The sequence below is a fragment of the Papaver somniferum genome, chromosome 8 (assembly GCF_003573695.1).
Source record: "Papaver somniferum cultivar HN1 chromosome 8, ASM357369v1, whole genome shotgun sequence".
Lineage (NCBI taxonomy): Eukaryota > Viridiplantae > Streptophyta > Magnoliopsida > Ranunculales > Papaveraceae > Papaver > Papaver somniferum.
Genome location: NC_039365.1, coordinates 129,847,176 through 129,868,836, shown reverse-complemented (window position 1 = coordinate 129,868,836; position 21,661 = coordinate 129,847,176). Strand labels below are relative to the sequence as shown.

General features: G+C 35.9%; 1 protein-coding gene across 3 annotated transcripts; it reads right to left on the bottom strand.

The window, feature by feature from the left end:
• Positions 1 to 3,714: 3,714 nt before the first annotated feature.
• On the bottom strand, positions 3,715 to 10,925 carry LOC113303035. 3 transcript variants are annotated; one of them, XM_026552020.1, is made up of 14 exons: positions 10,571 to 10,925; positions 9,551 to 9,641; positions 9,347 to 9,431; positions 9,040 to 9,196; positions 7,747 to 7,816; positions 7,344 to 7,413; positions 6,657 to 6,702; positions 6,311 to 6,557; positions 5,805 to 6,010; positions 5,626 to 5,700; positions 5,090 to 5,159; positions 4,894 to 4,974; positions 4,256 to 4,335; positions 3,715 to 4,083 (listed from the first exon to the last, which is right to left on the bottom strand). In XM_026552020.1, exons 1-14 carry the CDS (start codon positions 10,684 to 10,686, stop codon positions 4,002 to 4,004), a joined length of 1,476 nt encoding a protein of 491 aa, XP_026407805.1. In that variant the 5' UTR covers positions 10,687 to 10,925; the 3' UTR covers positions 3,715 to 4,001. The 3 variants fall into 3 exon arrangements, with proteins under 3 accessions (XP_026407805.1, XP_026407806.1, XP_026407807.1); XM_026552021.1 differs by having other exon boundaries at positions 9,040 to 9,109; XM_026552022.1 differs by lacking the exon at positions 9,551 to 9,641 and having other exon boundaries at positions 10,571 to 10,699.
• Positions 10,926 to 21,661: the final 10,736 nt, after the last annotated feature.

Genomic DNA, 21,661 nt, shown 5'->3' with positions numbered 1-21,661 from the left:
GTGGAATTAACAAGGATATTAAACATATGACTCAAGCGGGGTGTGCGGAATGTCGAAAAGAAACCGCTAACTTATGCGACAGAAAATTCCCAAAAAATCAAAAGGAAAGTTCTACAAGACGGCGACCCTAAAAGTGATATTGTATGAAGTGGAATGTTACCAACACATCATAGAGAGCATGCAACAAAGATTCGTATGCGGAGGTAGACCTAAGAACATATGAGACACGATTGGATTAGGAACAAAAATATACGTAAGAAACTTTGGGTAGCGCCAATTTGGGAGATGCTCATTCAACATCGGCTTTGCTGGTATGGACATCTCCAAAGAAGACCGCCAGATGCACCTGTTCGTGAAGGAATCATAACGCGTGCTGACAAAACTAAGGAAGCAGAGGGCGGTCAAAATTGACTTGGGAGGAAGTAGTGAAATGGTACCCGAATAGCGAAACTTATATGAAGGATTGCGATGGACAAGCGCACATGGAAATCAGCGATCCATGTCCAAAAAATAGGATATATAAATTTGGTAATGCCCGTGGTTTCATTTCTAGCCTACCCAAACTTGTTTGGAACAAAAAGGATTTGGTTTTTCGAATACCAGATATATAAATATGTTTATTTCTCCAAAAGCAGAAGTCAAACTTAGAAGTTTTGATTCACAAAAAGTTAACTTCTTTACTTTTAGAAGTCATTTTAAAATTATGTAGCTTAACTAACTTCTTGCTTTTTGATTTCTTGGTTTCCCTCCCGATAGTTATGTTCTATTGTGATATGTGGAATTTGTCTCATTCTTTCTTTAATTTCCATTATCATACCTGAAACATACCAAGATGGTGCATTACTGGATTTGAAAAAATGATCCAAGTATTCTGAGTCGGTTTCAAAGTACACTTTGGTCCATTGTCTATCTGTCATCGTTCTACTTGCCATTAGCACGACCTAAGTTTCTGTTAGTAGAGGCATGTTGATTCCCTAAGGTTGTGCTAAAAATAGCCAGGGTAGTTGTCGTGGAATCTCTGCATATAAATACGGCATGACCAAGGTGTCTTGTCAATGTAACTTCGACATTAATTTTAATTCAGTACGACATGGGGGTGGGGGAAGGGGGATAAGGAGTAAAACCCCGCTTTTCAGTTGTTGTTCTCTGCGGCAAAATAGATTTCTGGTTATCCATAGACCAGAATAGGAAATAGAAGCAACTGGTGATTGAGCATGGGTCTTTGTAAACTAGATGCATAAAAAAATAAACATAAGTTGTTTTTGTTATTTTTGTTATTTTTTATTTTTTTTTTATCAAAAGAGCCTCTGTGGCATATTATTAAAAATCGAATTTAGGTATAACATCGGTGGAGAGAAGCCTAGCGACAAGCTGAGCCCGACACCTTTTTAAATGGAAATACATAACCTATAAAAAAGAGAATATCCAATCTTATAGTTAATGTCATAATTAGATATGCAATTTCTCAACCTCTTCAGAAAAAAAACCATGTCTTCCCCAAGTTCACCCAGAGTAGTAAAGACAAGAACTCCAAAACCGTAACCATGAACCGAGCACTTATCCAAATATTTGGTGTGCTTACACGAGATAGCATCAGAAATGGCAACTCCCGGAGTAAACACTCGACCATTGTTACCAGCAAAAGGTGAAACACCTGTAACATCGAAGCAAACATCTTGACCATTTTTCCAGTTGTAGACGATAATATCAGCGGGACTTAGAGCCTTTGCATCGTCAGATAAAAATCCAAGATTAACTTCCTTTCTAGCCGCAACCCCTGCCTTGTAGCATATATCGGAGATGACATCTCTGACAAAATCGTGCCTAAATTTTTTCCCCACTTCACTTGCACAATGGAGTGCATGATCACCAAAAGCATCCATCTTTCGTTTACAACAGGAGCAAGCCTCTATACCGGTGAAAATTGGAATACCAAGCCTGTAACAAACAACAACCCTAAATTTCCGAGGCCCAAGAGTTTGGTTAAGCCCACATATTGGTATAGCCTTGAGATAGTCTTGCGCATGGTCACGCCTGTTGCATTGCCAGAGAATGGAATCACGTTTGGACATAGAAAAGTTATTGGGAATATCTTTCTTTACCACATCAAAATACAGAACTGCCAGAGATTTCATGGGACTGGTGGCACTAGAATTGATGTCGAAAGAAGATAGTCCACATGCCTGCGTGAACTGAGACAAAGCATGTAAATAGGCACGACTAGGATCTGCATCAGACGAAAGTTGAAGAATGGTCTCCTGCAAATCCTTAGTCTGAAAACATGAAGCCAAAAAACAAAAGGTAATCGAATCTGCCATCGTGAGAACACCGAGACCACCATCCTTTATTGGCAACGTAGCAATACGCTCTTGTAAGGGACCAAACCCCGCACCGTCACCTGTTACTATGTGTCGCAGAAACTGTAACAAAGGTTGATCGCAGCAGTGGGTAATCTGTTGAAGCGCATCAGGGTTACTAGTTCTAAGATTGAAATAGAGCTTCGAAACACCTGAGCAACTTCGCAGCAGTAGCAGCTCGCTTTGCGGGTCATGTAGTTGTTTAACAGACTCCATAAGCTGCATAGTTTTGTCGATATTTCTCTTTATTAGATCACCACAAACATGCAGGTCAAGGCTTACAGGTCCCCCCAACAATTTTACGCCACGGAAGGCCTACTAATAGTGGCTGGAAAGACACCTTTTGCTTGGATCCTTGGATCAATGCGACGCCAGAAAAGCCCAGTCTTATTAATGTTGAGATGAAGACCACGACTGCTACCCTCAGCTTGAATAATCGAGAGAGCTTTAGCTACTTCCATGGTGTCACCTGCGACAGTACCATCATCAAGGTACCAGAGGCGTGGAAGTCCAGGGTGCATTGACTTGAGATCATATTCACAAGAAGGTGTAAAACCAAGGCAAACAACAAAGGACCAAAGGAATCTCCCTGCTGCACACCAAGGGAAGATGAGAGAACAAATTCATTGTAATATAATCTCGCAAGTGAAGCATAACAGAATTCCACCCACCTGGAGATGCTTTTTCTGAAAAGCACAAGCACTTCTATTTTAGGTATCTAAACACCCACCGGCCGCGACGTATAACTTGGTAACTGCACATTGAATGATCTGATCCATTAGGGAGCTACGACCTTACTTTTGGTCCAATCAGTTTTGAAGTTGGAACTCAAAATATGGCTTCATAAGAGCTTCTTCAATGGAATGTGTGTGAGGATAAATATCTAAATTCACATAGGATACACATCAATTTTCTCTCTCCAACCCTAACTTCTTAAATGAATGTGGAGTGATGTGGCTTAATTTTGAGAAGACATTGTCAAGGTGAATGTCTAATTTGCACCTTGACAATGTCTTCCTATCCTAGTCATTTTTATGTTAGTGAAATAAGTTTAGTTGAAAATAATTGGAAATGGTTTTTTGGTTAAATCATTGAAAATCCTACGTGGCCTTATTTTTAGGATATTTTTAATGTCTCATTGGAGATGCTCTAAGAGAATTTTTACCAAGAGAAAGTCAACACATTGTTGACACATATGAAATAAGCACATCAACTATTGAAGAAGCTCTAAACTTGGACCTGAAACACCTTTGACCATGCTCATCCGACAAATCTGTCTTTGATTACAGTTCTGGGAATCTCAGTTGCACCGGACACTAGATTTTCAAACCTGGTTTGACAGGTAGTCTACAGAAACTAAACACCCAATAAAACACCTTTCTTTTCTTTCCTTCGCTAAAATTATACTGTTTATTTACACTGAAACCAAACTGTAGAAAAGACAAAGAAAGAACCAAGCTACAAATTTAGGCAACAAATCTACAAACTGACTTTCAATTGCAAAGGTATTTCAAATGAGGATCGAGTAAAAAAAACCAATCCTGGGTGAAACTTTCTTCTTGTTGTTTATGTACGATCGATCACGCGAGGACCCCGACCATCAAGCGAAAACGAAAAATGAGGAAAAGCAGTATATTAGGAAACCTATACATCATCATATACAAGCAAGCCCTCCTCAATGGGAACTCGACAAACTGGGCATCGCTTACACTTCTCCGAGCAGGTGCTGTAAATAATCAGAAAGACACACCAATTCATTTTAAACGAAAATTCAAATTAACAAATAACAATGACAAGACAAACAAAATCAAAAGCTGAAAGGAAGAACAAGTTTGAGCAGGTAGCAAAAACTTGAGAAATTGAAGACGCACACAAAGATAATGCTAATAATGGGGTACCTGCACAGAATGCGGTGCTTGCACGGAAGCAAAATTATATTTATATCTCCCTCGAAACATATTCTACATAAAACTTTTTCCTGAAAAATGACAAGAAGATATGTTATGTTAAATTAATACCAATAAATAAATTTAGAAATAAAAATTGGAGGGCACACAACATGTTTTGAACCAAAAAGCATGAGCGATTATGTAAATCTCGTCTGAAGAGAGGAAAAATTTACAATCTCCTGTTTTCCGAGTGAAAAACAAAATGGTAACAAAGAAGAGTACCAATGATGAGAATTGCAGGAAATATTCTCTTCGGCAGGTGTAATGACAGTTTTCAACATGGTTGAGATTTCATGAGAACAGACCCTCACAGCTTCAACTGTTCTTTTATCTCGAAAAGACATATTTGACATAATTCATATGAACAACCTAATAATAAATATCTTTCTAGCTATTAAAAGAAGAAGAAAAAACCCCTAAACTGAAAAAGGTCAGTTAGATCAGATACTTGAACCCGACCAATGAGACAACTCGAACATGCAAATTTTGCAAATACTGCAGTTACACGCATAAATATTCAGAAGCTACGGAATATGACTTTCAAAATATGCTGAACCAAGTTAACCAATCAAGGATTTAAACATTACATTTTGAAGTCTTTCAAACTCCTCCTGGCTATATTTTGTGATTTGTGTTTGCTCACCGAGGGAAGCTTGCAGTCTCCAGACCTGAGATGAGTAAGCTTCTATTTATCAGAACACTATGGACTGAAAGTAAATTTTGGCATGAAAATGCTATCACCAACAAGTAAAACAAGAATGTAAGACTAGAGGTTCAACTCACCTCCTCGGCTAGATCCTTTCTTGGCATTTTCTTCACTGCTTCGGGAGGACACCGAGAAAATGTATTATACCTGTACATTATCACCAAACAAAAAGTTACTGTAAGACCATGATTCCTTGTATTCGTTTCAGACGATTTCTTTTGGTGGAAATGGTAATTGTGAAGTTATTTCCTAGTTAGATAAAAAGATATTTCATGCAATCACATCCTGAGAAATATAAACACAAACTTGTTAGCGGAGGACACGTTCTAGGCTAATTTATTGCAATCGAAAGATGCATGTGTAACCTCTTTATGTTCACCAAACTAAAGAGCTTAGGTGCTCCCATTTGTGAAATGAGTGCAAACAGTACTTCCACTGAATAATCAAAAGGGGAAAAACATAACTATCAACCATTTAACAAATAACCTCGCACAAACTTAAACTCCTAACACTAAGAACTACACAAAACTCAATGCATCAGCAAATATAAGCAAATGCTACTCCTTATCAAAGCTACTTGACAAAGCTCCCTGCAACGGTACAAAATCCTTACCCAGCAGTCTCCGAATGGTAGAGTCGAGCTTGTTCCTCACGACTTCCTTCATCAATGGACCACCAGCCGAGAAGCCTGGGATGAGGTACGGTCAGAGAAAATGCAACCAAATACCACAATTCTACAGTAACTCAAATCTTAATATTATCTTCAAATAATCTGTATGCTGAAGAATTTACCTAGAACCACGATGCAAGAACCCAAAAAAATCACGAGCTGTTGACGAGATGGAAAAATATCTTCCTTGCACATCTTCACTATTAAGCAACAGATAAATTCTCTCCACCGATTGCAACAATGCAAAAAAGACCGCTAACCCCTGCAGTAATAACAATGGACCAAAAAGAACTGAAAGAGGGATGTGCCTGGCACTTGGTGGTGTTCCCTGAAATATGAAAAGGCAAAAATGAGTGCTAATTTCAACAACGTCGTAACCCAAAAAAGAAATGTGTAATTCTCCATGTAATATGAGTGGGTAATTATAGTCGAGGTCACCCAACACTTAGGCATGTGACTCATAAAGATGATCCCAGTGGCTATTTTTTATGTGATTCTCCCTCTATGTTTACCATCCACAAATACAAAATTGATTAAATTCCAACATTCAGTCCTTGGATAACGATTGGGCCCCACCAGCCAAAATATCCCCAACAAACAGGGTTATTGCACCACAGACTAAGCATACCTCTAGCCGCATGCAGAGAAGGATTTGGAAACCAACTAGTGGAACTTTCATGATATGACCACCAATGTCTTGCAATCCACACATCCTATCCTGATACTGGTCGTCCTCAAAGGTAACTAATAACCCACTATTCCGATCAAACCTAACAGCTGTTGAAGACGATCTCGGTTCTCTATTGCGAGATTGAGCATGGATCACTGGGTTAGACCATTTTGTGCACACAAGAAAAGCAAAGCACTCTGCGATGCTGTAGACGAAAAAAGAAAGAATCTCTTAACACATAGTCAAGCAGTCGAAAGATCCTACACAACATAATAATTACTGTAGAAAATAAATTGATAAGTACCAAAAATTTATGAATAAATCCCACCATCCCAAGGCACCAACATCTCCTGTATTATATCAAATAATTGAAAAGTAGAAAATTAGAAGAAAACATATCCACAAAAAGAAAAGAACTTTAGGATAATGAGATCTTCTGAGAAAGGAAAGAGCATCTGTAACATATACAACGAACATGAGACGGACAGAAAAGATATAAATAGGGTTTGCTTAAGTATGTTCATGGAGATAGTTTGAAGTGTTGAGCAAAAATGTAAGGATTCATGTAACTTGCGGCATAAATCCTTTTTTTTTAATGATTGGAAGCATAAATCAGAAACCAACCCATTGATGAAAAATGGCAAACAGATATGGGATAAAAAAAAGAGAGTAAACTAAAATTCGGAAAAGTTTAGTCTATCTGAAAATAAGAGTCTACTGGTGCCAGCAAAGACGTGTCTAACATGACAAAACGCGGTTTCAAAACAAAACAAAAAAAGGCTGGCTGAAACTGTTGGATAGATACAAATAAATATTTTTTTAGGGAAAATCAAACAAAAGGCAGTGCTTGTTTAGATAGAATCAAAAGAGAACTACAGAGCGCCGGTTTCATTTTGAAGTAAAAAAGCAAAAGATTTATATTCAATTCTGAGCTACAGAGTATGAATGTCATCATCTAAGTTTAACATTTCCCTGGTCAAAAGAGAATTACCGGACAACTTAAGAAGTGTGAACATTGTTGCAGCAACGAAGAAAACCATGGAGATTGCAACCCAAAAGTGCTGGAAAAGATTGACAACCAGATTAGCATTAGTAAAGCTAAAAATGTAAACCAACGATAACAGTTGCACATACAAACCAACACACACACTAACAAAAAAAAAAACTCTGATAATTGAAAGACACAGAAATCTCTATTGACAATTCTACGAGAACTCCATAATCACAAGTATCTATTGCTTGAACTAAACCATTGAAAAAGATCAAATTATCTTATGTTATTAGGCAAACCTAAAATGAAAAGATCATTTCATATTCATACTTCCTACTAGCATTTTTAACATTTTAAACAATAATTGTCTCAAGTTGGATAAAGTCAAACCGATAAAGCTTACAGGAAGGGTTTCCCATATCGCTTCGTCACTCATGCTTTCTTCATCTCCTGGCATTAGAGCCCTACACATTCTGATAAGAAACATAAAAAATAATAATTAGCGACTATATCAAAGAACAAAGAGTTCTTGACAGTTCGACAACAATAAAATTCTTTGAGATGTACCGGGAAGGCTTAATGAAAGTGAAATGCTTAAAAACCAAACACTTGAACCAATGTCTCATCACTGTTAGTGTAATTCTTTTAGAACCTAGACAAGCAAAATACGTGATGATCTTGTAGGCTGATTGATTTGGTGCAAATAAATCCAGAAATCTATACGCTCCATCCACAGCCTTATAAGTAAATCAATTCAACTCAGCATGCTAGATGGCTCAAAGAAAAGCAAAGCAGTTGAAGAATCATCATATGATTACAGCAACATGTAGATTTAGTAATTTCTGTCCGCTTCGTTTTAAAGAACTGGGTTTATTGACATTTCTCCTTCATTTCCTTCATTTTACATATGTTTCTTTAAACAAACAAAACAACGATTCCCAAGCTCTAACCTACAGAGTGACTAAGATCAGGTTTACACCTGGGTATGTACATAGTTTTTAAAACACCAAGACCAGTTGCATATTCAAGCAAGCTTTTTTGTGACCAGGCCTGAACACTTTTTGTATCTAGTCCATACGAAGCATGCCTCAAGCCAGTCTGAAAAATCTCTTGTTCTGACAAATGAAATTTGAAAATGCACTTCCAGACAATTATGCAGAGGATGTAAATACAGAATTGTATTTGACTATAGGAGGTAGTCTTTAGTGACGAAAGAGGCATCCATATTCACCATCCCCAAATAGGTATTCTTATTTTACCTAGAAACAAAAGCATCATCTACATATTTTGCAGACCTAAACAGTAAGTAATACATATGTGACCCCTGAGGAGAAACGACGAGTTCACAATTTGAGGACCCAGAGGCTTCCTACTCCCAGGCCCCAAATGAGTCACAAATTTCTATCTGCACTTTCAATTTTTTGAAATGTTTCTTTGAGCGAGAAAATAAATAATAGTAGGTTTTTCACTAACACATAGTATAAGCAAACGTTGAAATCACCTGGACATCTCACCAAAGGGTCTGGCATATGAAACTAAGTAGTGATGTTTCTACATGCTTATTTTAACATCTCTTATTAAAGGCTGCTTATTCTTTTATTATTTTTTATTTTAGTATCTGTTAACAATTTCAAGGCTGTTTCATGAATGAGCAGACAACAAAAAATATAAAATGTCGTACAAAAAATAAATATACCTGAAATTATCAATCAGAATGATCAATTCAAACGCCAACAAGGGAACAAAGACGATTTTCAAGTTTACAGCTGCAAACCCGTACAGTGTGCAGAACGTGAAATTTGTTTTAGATGGCCAACCAGGGTTATCATCAAAATTACTACTCCAGCATAAAACTTATTGCACCCGAGCAACATGTATATGATAGCAAGTATGTTTACTTTAATTCAATAAAATATGCAACATAGAAAGACTAACTAAAAAGAAGAAGAAAATATTTACTAATTTTAATTCATCATTAGGTTATAAGGGTATTGAATATGTACCATAGATGCCCTCCAGATATACGCAAAGGAGTATTTCAAAGGCAACCAGTAACGGTGTTGCAACAACAGCATGGCAAGGTGCCCACTGTCCAAAACAGGAAGTGCATACGTTAATTTCATTGCTGATCAAGGTAAAACATATGGTTTTTAACAAATTGACATAGTAATCTATATCGAGTAGATATAACTCCAAACAAACCATACATGGCGACCATGTGGTACTGATGGAGCTGGCAAGGAGAACCTGCCTCGTGCGACAGTTGTGTGAAACAACCAAAGTGGGGAAAAAATTGTCCTGTAGGGTTAAACAGATGAACTCAAAATGCCGACAAATCAAACAATAAATGTCCTAATTAGTGGTGCAGCTACATTGTACATAAACACTTGACTTACAAGTAAACACAAGCCACTGATTTGGTTTGTATTTCTATATCAGAAATACTCACAAAATTAGGGTGCTGACTAACCCAATATGTAGTAGTAACTAACATTACAGTGTGTATATATATATACCAAAAAGGAAAGAAATCCATGAGCACCATCTCACATTCAGCAGAAATTCTGTTTAAACATTTGAATTAGAATATTTAAAATTTATAAAGTGTTAATTAATCAAGGGATGATTTGAAGTTCCCCCTAGTGTTTAGGGTCGAAGTTGAACCAGGGTAACTGAAAATAATATACACATTTGAACTATACGTTTTTAGATACTTATTGAACTTTTAGTTGATGACTTCAAGATTCTCTCCCAATCATTTGAAATACCAAAGCTTTCAGTTCCTCACCGATAAGACACAGAAAAACATGTTTAGGCACTGTAACCTTACAGGAACTATATTGTTCCAAGCAAATCAAGCTCTCAAACTTCATGCTAGATGGTTGGTTTCTCTAGCCAGTTAGGGGGTAAAATTTTGAAGAAGAAGATGATAATTATTACCAACAACCAAGTATACATTTCACATAAGCATTAACTTAGAATCTAGTTTCTCCTTTTTCAGCTTGTAGTTCTAAATTGAACAGAATTTTTAAATTTAATTAGAAAATTTTTCAAAAGAATAACAAACCCAATTCAAAAATCTCTACTTGACCGATTCAAAATAGAAAATAAAAACATCTATTGATAATTTGGTCAAGCTAAGGACTGAATGAATAACAAAATTTCCCCCAAAGAGTATTCTGAAATTTAGAAATTAAATGATATAAAGTTGAAGAAATAACACTAACCACCATGAGTAGGTAACTACATGATTGAGTTTGAGTAAGACCAAAAGGGTGAAACAGAAAAGCAGTCCATGAGCAATAAAAGCCTGTGCAGATTTAGCAACTCTTCTCCAACTCATCCCTTTAACGAAGACCCTCAAAAATGATAATTTTATAAAATTAACTCACAGAAAAAATGAATTAATCAGCTTTCACTTCCATAAACTCCCTTTCTATTCTTCAATCTCATCAATGGAGTTTCATGTGAGCACCATTAGAATGAACAGAATCACAAAAGAAAACAAAAATCTGTCTTATTTAATTCTTCTTTGCTTACGTAAAAGCAATGTTTTGCCGTCTCTCTCTTCCTGTTATGTCCTTTTTGATATTAAATCCAATAGTAATAAAAAATACCCCATGATGGCATATATAACCCATGATGGCACTTCCGTAATTAATAAAGTTACGACTGCACGACGTTTTTCTTGGGTAAAACGAGTGTTATACCCCTTTGTATTTGTATGGTGCTAGAAATAACCCGTGCCGTTAAGTCAGAATAATTTTTGGTCATAATAATTTAAATATATAAATACTACGAACTATGATAAGATTTATTTTAACCCCTGAGAATTTGTGGTTATGAAAATCTAAAATATTTCTCATCCAAATAATTATGAATTCGGTATATTTGTAATTGATTAAAATAATAATTTCTGATAAAATGTCAGGCAGATTATTTTATTTTGTCCTCAAATAATAAATTTTTTTTAGTTGATCCCCAAAAATTGGTGATCTTTGATACTGTTTTATGTTGTACTCGAACAATTATGATGAACCTTTATCGACATTTGCAACCATTTCTGGTTGAAAATATAACATCACTCTGCACTTTTTCCATATTCGTTATTTGCAACACCAAATCAGGAGATGAGAAGATGGAGGTGAATCATGATAATATAGAAGGGTTTGGTGATACTAATGGGTCGGTAGTATGGAAGGTTTAGATGACGATGCTCAATCGTGTTGTTATGGAGGAAAAGACATTCAGGATCAAGAAGATAAAAAAATAAATTTAAAAGATGCAGAGGAAAAAGGAAACCGCCCAAAAATTCAGGAAGGTTTATGAATATATTGAAATTTCAGTGTCAGTGTATATAACTTTGAAAGGAATGTGATTCCAAGCTAGATTGTTGTCCCATTTGCAAGGATGCAAACCTGCGAGTGTACATGACTACATGTCCTACCTAGGTCAATTATAAGTTTTAAAATAACATTTCTTTTTTCAATAAAATTAAAATTAGGCCTATGATCGAAGTAAAAAGTTTTGGTGATTCATTATTTGGATAGATCTCAATTATTTGTATCTATTTTTATTTTTCGATTGTTTCCCAAAAAAAAAATGAGTTAAATGAAAATGAATTTTTCGTATTTTTAACATAATTTCTTTTTTTGTTTGCAAGTTGATTAAGGATAGTTAGTTTATTTCAAGGAAGAAATAAGAGTTTTACATGTTGTACCTGCAGATGTTTAAATGTTATTATCTTTTGTAGGTTGATGAAGGCGGGCAAATTCGATTTTAAAAATATATGAGTCTAATATTATTTTTTAATATCAAATATGAGTTTTACATAGTTGTAGCATTTAATTGGTAAGGATATTTTTGTTGGCACATTAAGTTTTTTAATTAGTGAGCAACTAATTATGAGGGTTATCAGAAATATATTAATAGTTGAAGGAGGTTACAAATCTTACATCCGGCGGATGTCTTTGTCTAGGATGAGACTGGGATGGTCGGATACAACGTTTGTCTTTCAAAATGTTATCTGACCGTGCCGTAACGGTACTGCCTTAATCTGATTGATGTACTTTTTTCTTCCAACATTTTAATTGTTCAATTCCCAAGAGTTTTATATCTTCCTTTAATCTAAAATAATGTTCATAAATACATAGTAAAATTATCCATATATATATATATATCAAAATATGACAACTAAATTATTTAATTAATATATAGTCTACATATCTATATCACTTTCCATCAAATTTACTTTGCAATCACTAAATCTAGTTAATTTTTTCTTGAAGCAATAAATCTAGTTAATGCATAGTTAATTTTTTCTTGAAGCAATAAATCTAGTTAAGGGGGATTTTGTATTTTCCCCTCAAAATAAATATCTATTTTGCATTACCCCTCTACAAATCAATAATAGGTGAAACACCCTTTAACTTGGATGTGCCGTAACTGCACAGTTATCTTAACCCGTGAAGTGCGCGTGTGTCATAAATTAATTAATTTTTCGAAGAAGACATACTTACGGCTGATCAAAATAAACCACATTTAACACCTCCTCCTTCACTGCGACCACCATCATCCCCTCTTTTACAAATCGATGTCCAGTAAAGCAAACCACATTTAACATTCTCAAAATCGATAACGAATTCAATCGGAAAAGAGACAATTTTCCATTCATTTTCTCACAACATAATTCATACTGAAATTTTACATAAGAATCCCAAATTCATACAAAAATCTAACCCCTCACAACAAAACAAAACCAATTTCCATAATTTTTTCTTCTGATTTTCACCCGTTAGTACAAAAAAAAAAATACCTACTTCTAGCTCAGAGAATCTAAATCATTAGAGAAGATATCCAATTCTCTGTAGAAATCCAACAGGTGAAGAAACGATTTTAAGGAACGCTAGAAGCAGCAGTAGACGAAAATATTGAAGCACAATAGCCCGTTCTCTGTAGAATTCGAGTTGGTGCAGCATCAACGAGCCAAAACTCTTTGTAAAATTCGAGTTCGAACTTCAGTGAAGAACGAAATTTCCAAATTCTTTTCATAATCTTTAAGGTTAGGGTTTCATCGTATTTGAAAATACAAATTACTGAAATCCTTCGTCTGATTCGTTTTCTTCTTTCAAACCCTTCACCTAAAACATCAATACACTTAAACCCATGATTTTAATTTCAAAAGTCCACTAGCAATTTCTTATCAATTTTGAAGTTAGGGTTAGGTTACATAAAATTTAGGATATTTTTAAACAGGGATAATTTTGTTTGTTTAGCTTTGCATGAGAGAAAAGAATATGCGAGTGAATGAAGGAGAATCGAAGAGGTGTTGGTATTGGTTTACTGCATTATTTTGATTACACTTGCAGGGAACCAAATGAGTCGGTGATGGAAAGGGGACGAAGGTATCAAATGGTGGTGGAGGTTTAAGCATTTTAGGGTGCTCCAAAATAATTATTTATTTATGGTACACACGTGCATTGTATGTGCATAATTAACTGGCCAGTCACGGCTGTTATAACAGAGAGAGGGTTTCACCTATTATTGATTTATAGAGGGGGTAATGCAAAATAGCTATTTATTTTGAGGGGGAAACACAAAATCCCCCTCTAGTTAATGCATAATTTTCACTGAATATCTTACACAAAATGAGTAAATGTAAGGTTAAGTATCCTAATCGCCAGTTTACATTTAATCCGGTCCAAAATTATCTTACTATCATGTTTGTAACCGTAATATATATGGCATAAGCATTTTTTGTTTCTTTCTACATTTAATATTTTAATTAATATATTGAGTTATGTTATCCATTAATTAATAACTTGAGTTATGTGATCCATTAATTAAAGATCAATAAATTAAGGTTCATAATGAAAAGGGTTACAGACACCATGATCGTCGGATGTCTATTGCTAGGATGAGATTGGGATGGTCGGATCACCCATTTGTCTCTAAAAATGTTATTTGGCCGTCGGCGCTCAAAAACTCATGCTGTTTTGTATTATAGATGATACACTGGTTCATTGATATCTTATCACCCTAGTATTTCAGCCTTGTAAGTTTGCACCTATGCAAACATCCAATTTAAGTTATGCAACGAAATACTTACTTCAGTTTTCTCTTTTCCTTTACTTGCAATCCATACTATAAAGAAGGTTAATCCCATGCTTATGCTTCACAGAATTTGGGTAGTATTTTCGAATCAACAGAATACTAAGGCAAACATCTAAGCCAACAAACTCACTTTCATTAGCTTAAGAGGAAGACTACAAAATCCTGTCCAACCAATGGACTTACAAGTTTATTCATTCTAAGCCTAGAACAAGAACACTCTCTACTGCAATGCGGTTCCTCTACACATGAAGACTTGCACTTGCAAAGGTTCTCTGGCCTATTTATAATGCCAAGATCAATCTATCTTTTGATTACCGAAATAATTAAACTATAGATCCGCAATTAATCAATATAAATCTCAAAGTGAAACTATAAAGCGATGTCGATCTCACGCAATTAATAGATCACATCTATCAGAGATAAACCGATTTTAGTTGGACCCCAGCCGATCAAGGTTTGTGCACTAAATCCACAAGATATGAAAACAAATAAGAATTTGTTAGAGCATAGCTCGGTTGAACTCACCAAACATTGATATGTCAAGTTTGGTAGTCATATTTTAGTGTGTCAAAATTCATCTAAAGTCGTTTGATTATATACTAGAGTCAACTTCGTTTAGGTTAGAATAGAAAGTCTAGGAATGTTGATACATACAAGTATTACTCTGAAGACTTGAAGAATGTGAAGAAAAAGCGAACTACAACGACGATATCATCCTTCCTATTAAGGTTAGTAATATTGACTTGAACGGTTTCATTCCTAACGTATCTTTCAAGTTGTGCTATATTGAAAACATAACTGCAAATCTGTATATATTGTACATATTGTATAATACTCTAGTGACGTGACATGGTTATATTTGTATGATCATAGTATTAGGGAATTAGACTACGAAGTATAACGCTTATCTTTTGAATTTTGCAGATATAACATCGACATAATATTGTATATACTATTATGATTATGTGAATTGTTTATGGTGAAAATTTCATCCTAGGAAACAATGTTTTAGATTCGTTTAAAGGAAGTACACATGAACTTGTTTTATGAATCGGAAGGGAAATCATTAGGCTTATTGGTACGGCTATTCATTGCAAATCTTTGGATTACCAATATGTGTGAGATGGTAGAACCGATCATAACTATGTTATGTATCTTGGTATAACTAATCAAAATACCTGACTTATGATTTGGTATGACTAGTTTTTATTAAATTGGTGTAACCGACCCTAAGTAATCACCATGAGATGGTATGATCGATATTTGTAATTGGTGTGACCGATCCTAGTAATTGGTGTGACCGATCACAGAGTGTTGTGTAATCGATCCTTGTAATTGGTAACCGGTCCTGGTAACGACCCTGGTAACTGGTGTGACCGATCACAAGCAATACCATGGGAATATGGTAACTGGTCCTGGTAACTGATGTAACCGGTCCTAGTAACTTGTGTGACCGATCACAAGTATTTCCATATTGAGGTATAACCGATCCTAGTGATTGGTAGAACCGATTGAACCCATGTATGTGATTTGATATTTAATCAATCACATAGTTATCTTGGAATAACCAATTCTAAACTTGTTTGGAAGTGTGGTACAACCGATTTCAAGAATGTAAATCCGTGTAAATATGAATAAGGATTTACAGTGAAAAGATGTCAACATACTTTGAACATGTAGAGTAACTCTTATCATTTATTGTTCAAAGATATTCCTTAGTACTCAAGGAGACCCAGTGCCGAAATAAATTGAGAATCTTTTAATTAAGGTTTTTGGTTTTATATGCTTTAATTACCAGCAATTAAATGGATATCTCTAGAGACTGAAAATTAGTAACGTGCATTTACTAATTGGAGATTTTCTATTGAGAGATTTTGGAAATTTTGGACAAGCATTTATTGGAATTAGGAAAACCGAATTTTGCTATTCATTGCATATCTTGAGAATATTTTCGGTTTTGGAAATTCCTTGGTGCCCAAACATCCCTGGTCTATAAATACCTAAGTTTGCGTTTCTAGCAAACTATCCTAAGAGTCAGGCAAACTTCAATTCTTGTTGTTTCTGGTGGAGCCGTCTATTCGGAGAGGAAAGTATCCTAATTAGGTGAAATCTCTTACGACCGCTCGTTTAAAGACTTATGTGGGATCAAGAAGCTCTACGAATACCATTAGTGGGAAACTAGATTATTGCAGTGTTATTAGTTTTCGATTGATCTGATTGACTAACAATTGTTGAAACTTTGATTGCACCTAGTTTGTTTATTCTTGAGAATTTTCTCTTCTGGTATAAGATTCACTCAAACTAGATCAAAGTATTGACAAGATCTTTAGAACTGTTTGTAGATCTAAAGAAATCTTGTGATAATCCATTGTTAACATACTCCTTTCTGTGTATGACTGATCACAAGAGATTCAAATGGTGTTATGCAGGTGTTTATTGGAGATTAAAGAAGATTTAAAGACGAAGAAGATTTCTTATAAGTTCTCGTATCTTTGTGTGTGCAAAAACCTTGATCGGCTGGGATCCAACTATAACCGGATTTATTCGATTGATTAGTTGCGTGAGATCGGCATTCTCAATATATCTCTTTAAGATTTATTTTGATTGACTGCGAATCTAAACTTAACTACTTTTGTAGTTATTAGATAGATTGATCTAACCAGGCAAAGGAGTTTATTGGATTAAACGGAAGAGCCTTTGCGTATGACTTGAGATATCTTTATCTTGAAAGAATCAATAGAGTTGTTACCAAACAAATTTGTTGTTCCTTTACTATTTGAATACGATCCAAAGGAATTGTACCACAGCGCGCGACCTTCGAAGTCGGAAGCGCAGGGATACTGAGGAATTTAAGTTCACTAGGGGTAGTTGTTTGGTCTCAACTATATGGAGTTGGTTTAGATTTTGTATAGCGGCTTAATTATGAGATTATTCAATTCTGGACTAGGTCCCAGGGTTTTTCTGCACTTGAAGTTTTCCTCGTTAGCAAAATCTTGTTGTGTCTTTTACTTTTATATTTCCGCAATTATAATTGTTTATTATAATTAAAAGTAAAATACACAAACGTTAACTCCGTTATACTTGATAGTGATCCTATAGAGTTTGGTTAAGTTCGAACCTATTATCAAGTATCACATTTTAGTAGTCGTATTTTCTCGATCTCATATCTATAGACAATCACACAAAATGTGAATAGCGATTTGTTGTATTGTCTCGACTTTGTCCATATACGATCACTTTCGGTAAGAAGACGTATAGGTTGAAAACAAAAATATTGTGGTGTATTTGGGTACCCTCGTCTTTTCATTTGGTATCAGAGCAGGCAAACACGAAAAGACTTAACAATCTGTGTTTTGTGTGATCCAACCTATAAGAAATGAACTCGAGTTCACATGAATTGATTTCAGTTAACGTACCGCCAAGATTTGACGGAACGAACTATCTATGGTGGAAATCTTCTATGTGATGTTTTCTCCAATCACGAGACTTTAATACTTGGCAATTAGTCGTCGATGGTTATAATCACCCGAAAATAGAAGGTTCAGAAACTGAGTTTAAACGCTTAGTGGATTATTCAGGCTAAGAAAAGGCTTTTGCAAAGCAGAATTCAAATGGTTTGAATTTTATTATACATGTTGTAAGCCGCGATATACAACATCATGTATCCACATGCCAAACTTCACAGGAAGCTTGGAATAATCTTCAGATCGTATTCGAAGGAAACACATCAGAAAAGGAAGCTGACTTCAAACTCTCACATCTGATTGCGAAAACCTTCGAATGGATGACAATGATACCTTTGAAGAGTTTCATATTAAACTCTCTGAGATAGTAAATGCTTTCTTCTCTCTTGGAAAGACTATTTCTTTAAGTTATTTCACTTCAAAATAATTTAAGTGAATCTTAGTCGGTTGTCAGCCGACGCAAAAATAATTTAAGTTCTTTCACTTCACAATTATAAACAATAGTATAGTAATAAGAACAGATTCGTTCCACAAGGAGATATGGGTTGTTATTCGTAATTGAAAACTTAAGTAACCTGGGGGAGAATTTTTTATTTGAGTCTAAAATAATTAAACTAATAATAATAGCAAAGAATGATTAAAGAGAGTCAATAAGTTGAGAATACTGGTTAAGGGTTCATCATCAATCATAATACATGCACTTCGACTAATAACTAATGTTGTAACTGAATCATTCATTATCACGAGTCCTAAAGTACCCCATCGAGAGCATACTCCGACAAATTCCTTATGTCATCACATACCATAATGATGAATATATGAATACTACTCAGCGAACAACCTAATGTAATGTGCTATTAGGTTTAATCCTCCAAGAGCCTTAAGTTCTATGAATTAGACCAATCCATGCAATAGAAATACTACGAGTAAACTATTTAACATAGGTCAAGCTTCTACATGCAATCACACAAAGGTTTTGAATACAATTGGTAATCACAATATGTTACTTATGACGAGGTTTATCAACAATTATGTATCTCAAAACCCTAGCCTAGCTTTAGAAATGTATTCATGCTCATTTAGTAGCGCTCCTAAAAAAATAATCATACAATCATACGTGGCGATAATAAATCGTAGAATAAGACAATAATGATTTGAATGAGATAACAAAGCCAATAAATTAATTTAGTGACATGTTCATGATATCCGACTACATCCTTAACCAATATGAAGTATTTAGCTACTCATGGATTTTTTAAAAACCATGAAAATAATAAGAAAAAAAAAGAAAGCAAACCCTAGGTTCAATCGTGATGATCAAACGCCAAAATCGCCAAACCCTTTCTCTCCTCTTTCTCTCCTTCAAAAGTATGATAAAAGATATCAGATTTTTTTCCACTCTCCCTTCAAACTCGCCTAAATAAGCCACTGGCCAAGTCTAGCCATCAATACAAGTTAGTCACAGCCAATGGGCCACGCGTTGCTTAAGTCCAGCCCATTCAACTTTTTGGCTTGTCGGTTTGTCAAGACTGACAAACTATTGTTCAGCTCCTCTTGGTCTCGGACGCGAGTACCTCCGTGAATTTTCTTTCAAATCCAGCAGCAACTCACGGTTACCAAACCCTCCGTGAAAAATATTTCTCCCTCTATTCCCCTCGGACTTCTCTCGATGGCTTGTCCCTCAGTGAGTTTTGAAACTCCCTAACTTTTCCCTTTCTTTCTCTTTTACGGCAGTAACCTCGTATACCAGGCACTCCGTGAGTAAATCCTATTCGTATTCTACTTCAGTTCTTCTCTGCACCTCAGCTTTGCACCCATCGATAATCAACAACACAATTCTCTTGCCATTGCTTCCATCAGCTCAAGCGAAGCTCGATAGACCCAACACCATTGAACTGCCACCGGACTCCTTGTCGTCACTGCAATTGGTCACAGCTCGAGTAGCAACAACTCTCTTCTTGTTCTCGTCTCCCTGTTCAACCATCAACAGTTCACCAGTCACAGCCATCGATAATGGCAGCTACTCCATGATACCATCATTACAGCAGCCAACATCACTGCCAAACTCTCTTTCGAGACAAACCCATATCATCTTCCATCAATGGTAGAAACTCCATCAGCAAAGGAAAATCTCCGATCACTCATCACAGCGCAACAAACTCCATCTTCTCTACCCGAGCTCTCATCTTCATTAATGCCATTAATGGTGCTCTCCCATATCGGGTTCTTCTCCATTGCCAATAATGGCAGCAACACTACAGCTCCGTTCATCACTGCCTCGACCTTCTTAACCATAGATTCAACAAAACCCAATCAACTCCTTCCTGATATTCTAGAGCTTCTCTGCCAACTCCATATTCTGATCGTCATCACCACTTTCTATCCCTTTCATTACTGCCGATATTGGCGCTTCGGCAGCTGCTCAAAACCCACGACTATCATCGCCGGCAGCAGCAACATCATCTCGATCCAGCACCCTTCCAATCTTCATTATCGAACCTGTCATCACTTTTCAATCATTACGAGCTTTAACACTGCCATGCTGTTTATCGCAATCAACAGCTCCACTGCATCTCAATTCTCATCAAGCTGTCAGTCCTAGAAGACTGACAGTGCAAATTTCATTTGAAGCATGTCTGCCCCTTAACGTATGATTAGGGTGCCAATAGCAATTCTGTGCTTTCACCCTTTTGCAACTTTGACTTGCTTCAAATGCTCATATCTTCTTCATACGAGGTCGGATTGACTCCATTCTTTCGCCATTGCCTTCGTCTTTTCGTCCTCTTCAAGGTGGTGTGAAAAAATCCTGACTTTGAACGAGTTCCACTTCCTTTTGGTTAAGATGATCTCAAACACCTAAGAAACTCAAAAGCAAACAAAATCAAAGCATAATGATACAAAACTACCAAGAAAGCAAAGCATTTGAGTACCTAACTAGTGTAAATATTGCACCTATCAAATTCCCCCACACTTGTCTTTTGCTAGTCCTCGAGCAAACCACAAAAATAAACTAAAGTACAACAACTCCCTATCGCCGAGGACACAGTTGCATTTAGCATATGCAACAAGCCTTTAAACCCCTAGGTGTCCCTAGTGGACGAGTTATAGTCTCGTGAGGGCTTACCAGAGGTATACCCACAAAACCTACTCCAACTTCAAAGAGTTCCAGCTTCCCAAGCATCCAAAGAGCTATGAGGACATAGAATTTCTGCATGCTAGTAATAAGAAGTTAGAAATACCAAAGAACATATTTTCATTCTTAAATGTTGAGTGAGAAATAACCACACCATAATGAGAGAACACGTGTTTGAGAGCGATCAATAAGCATTTCGCCTCGACTTCTTCCTCACTTAAAAGGATTTTATGATAATTGCACTCAATAAGACGGTTTTTTTTTATGGGTCTCACATGTGTGTAGGTAGGAATGAAGAGAGAATCCTACACACGTTGAATGGTGGGAAGGAAACCTTCCAATTATTTTTGGAGACTCCACAAAATCGTGGAAAACAAGAATATTTCTGATGATCTCTAATAAAGGAAATCAACCATTATAAAAATAGAGGATGAAAGTACTTACCACCTTCACATCTGATTTCAATGATGATAACACCACTCTCACAACATCCAATAGAAACGTAGTCTTCAGCTCGTCTTCTTCATCTTCTTGGTCTTCGTCTTTAGTCTTCGACTATTGATGATAAACTCTTGAACTTCGTAGAACTTCAACAATTTTTAACTCTT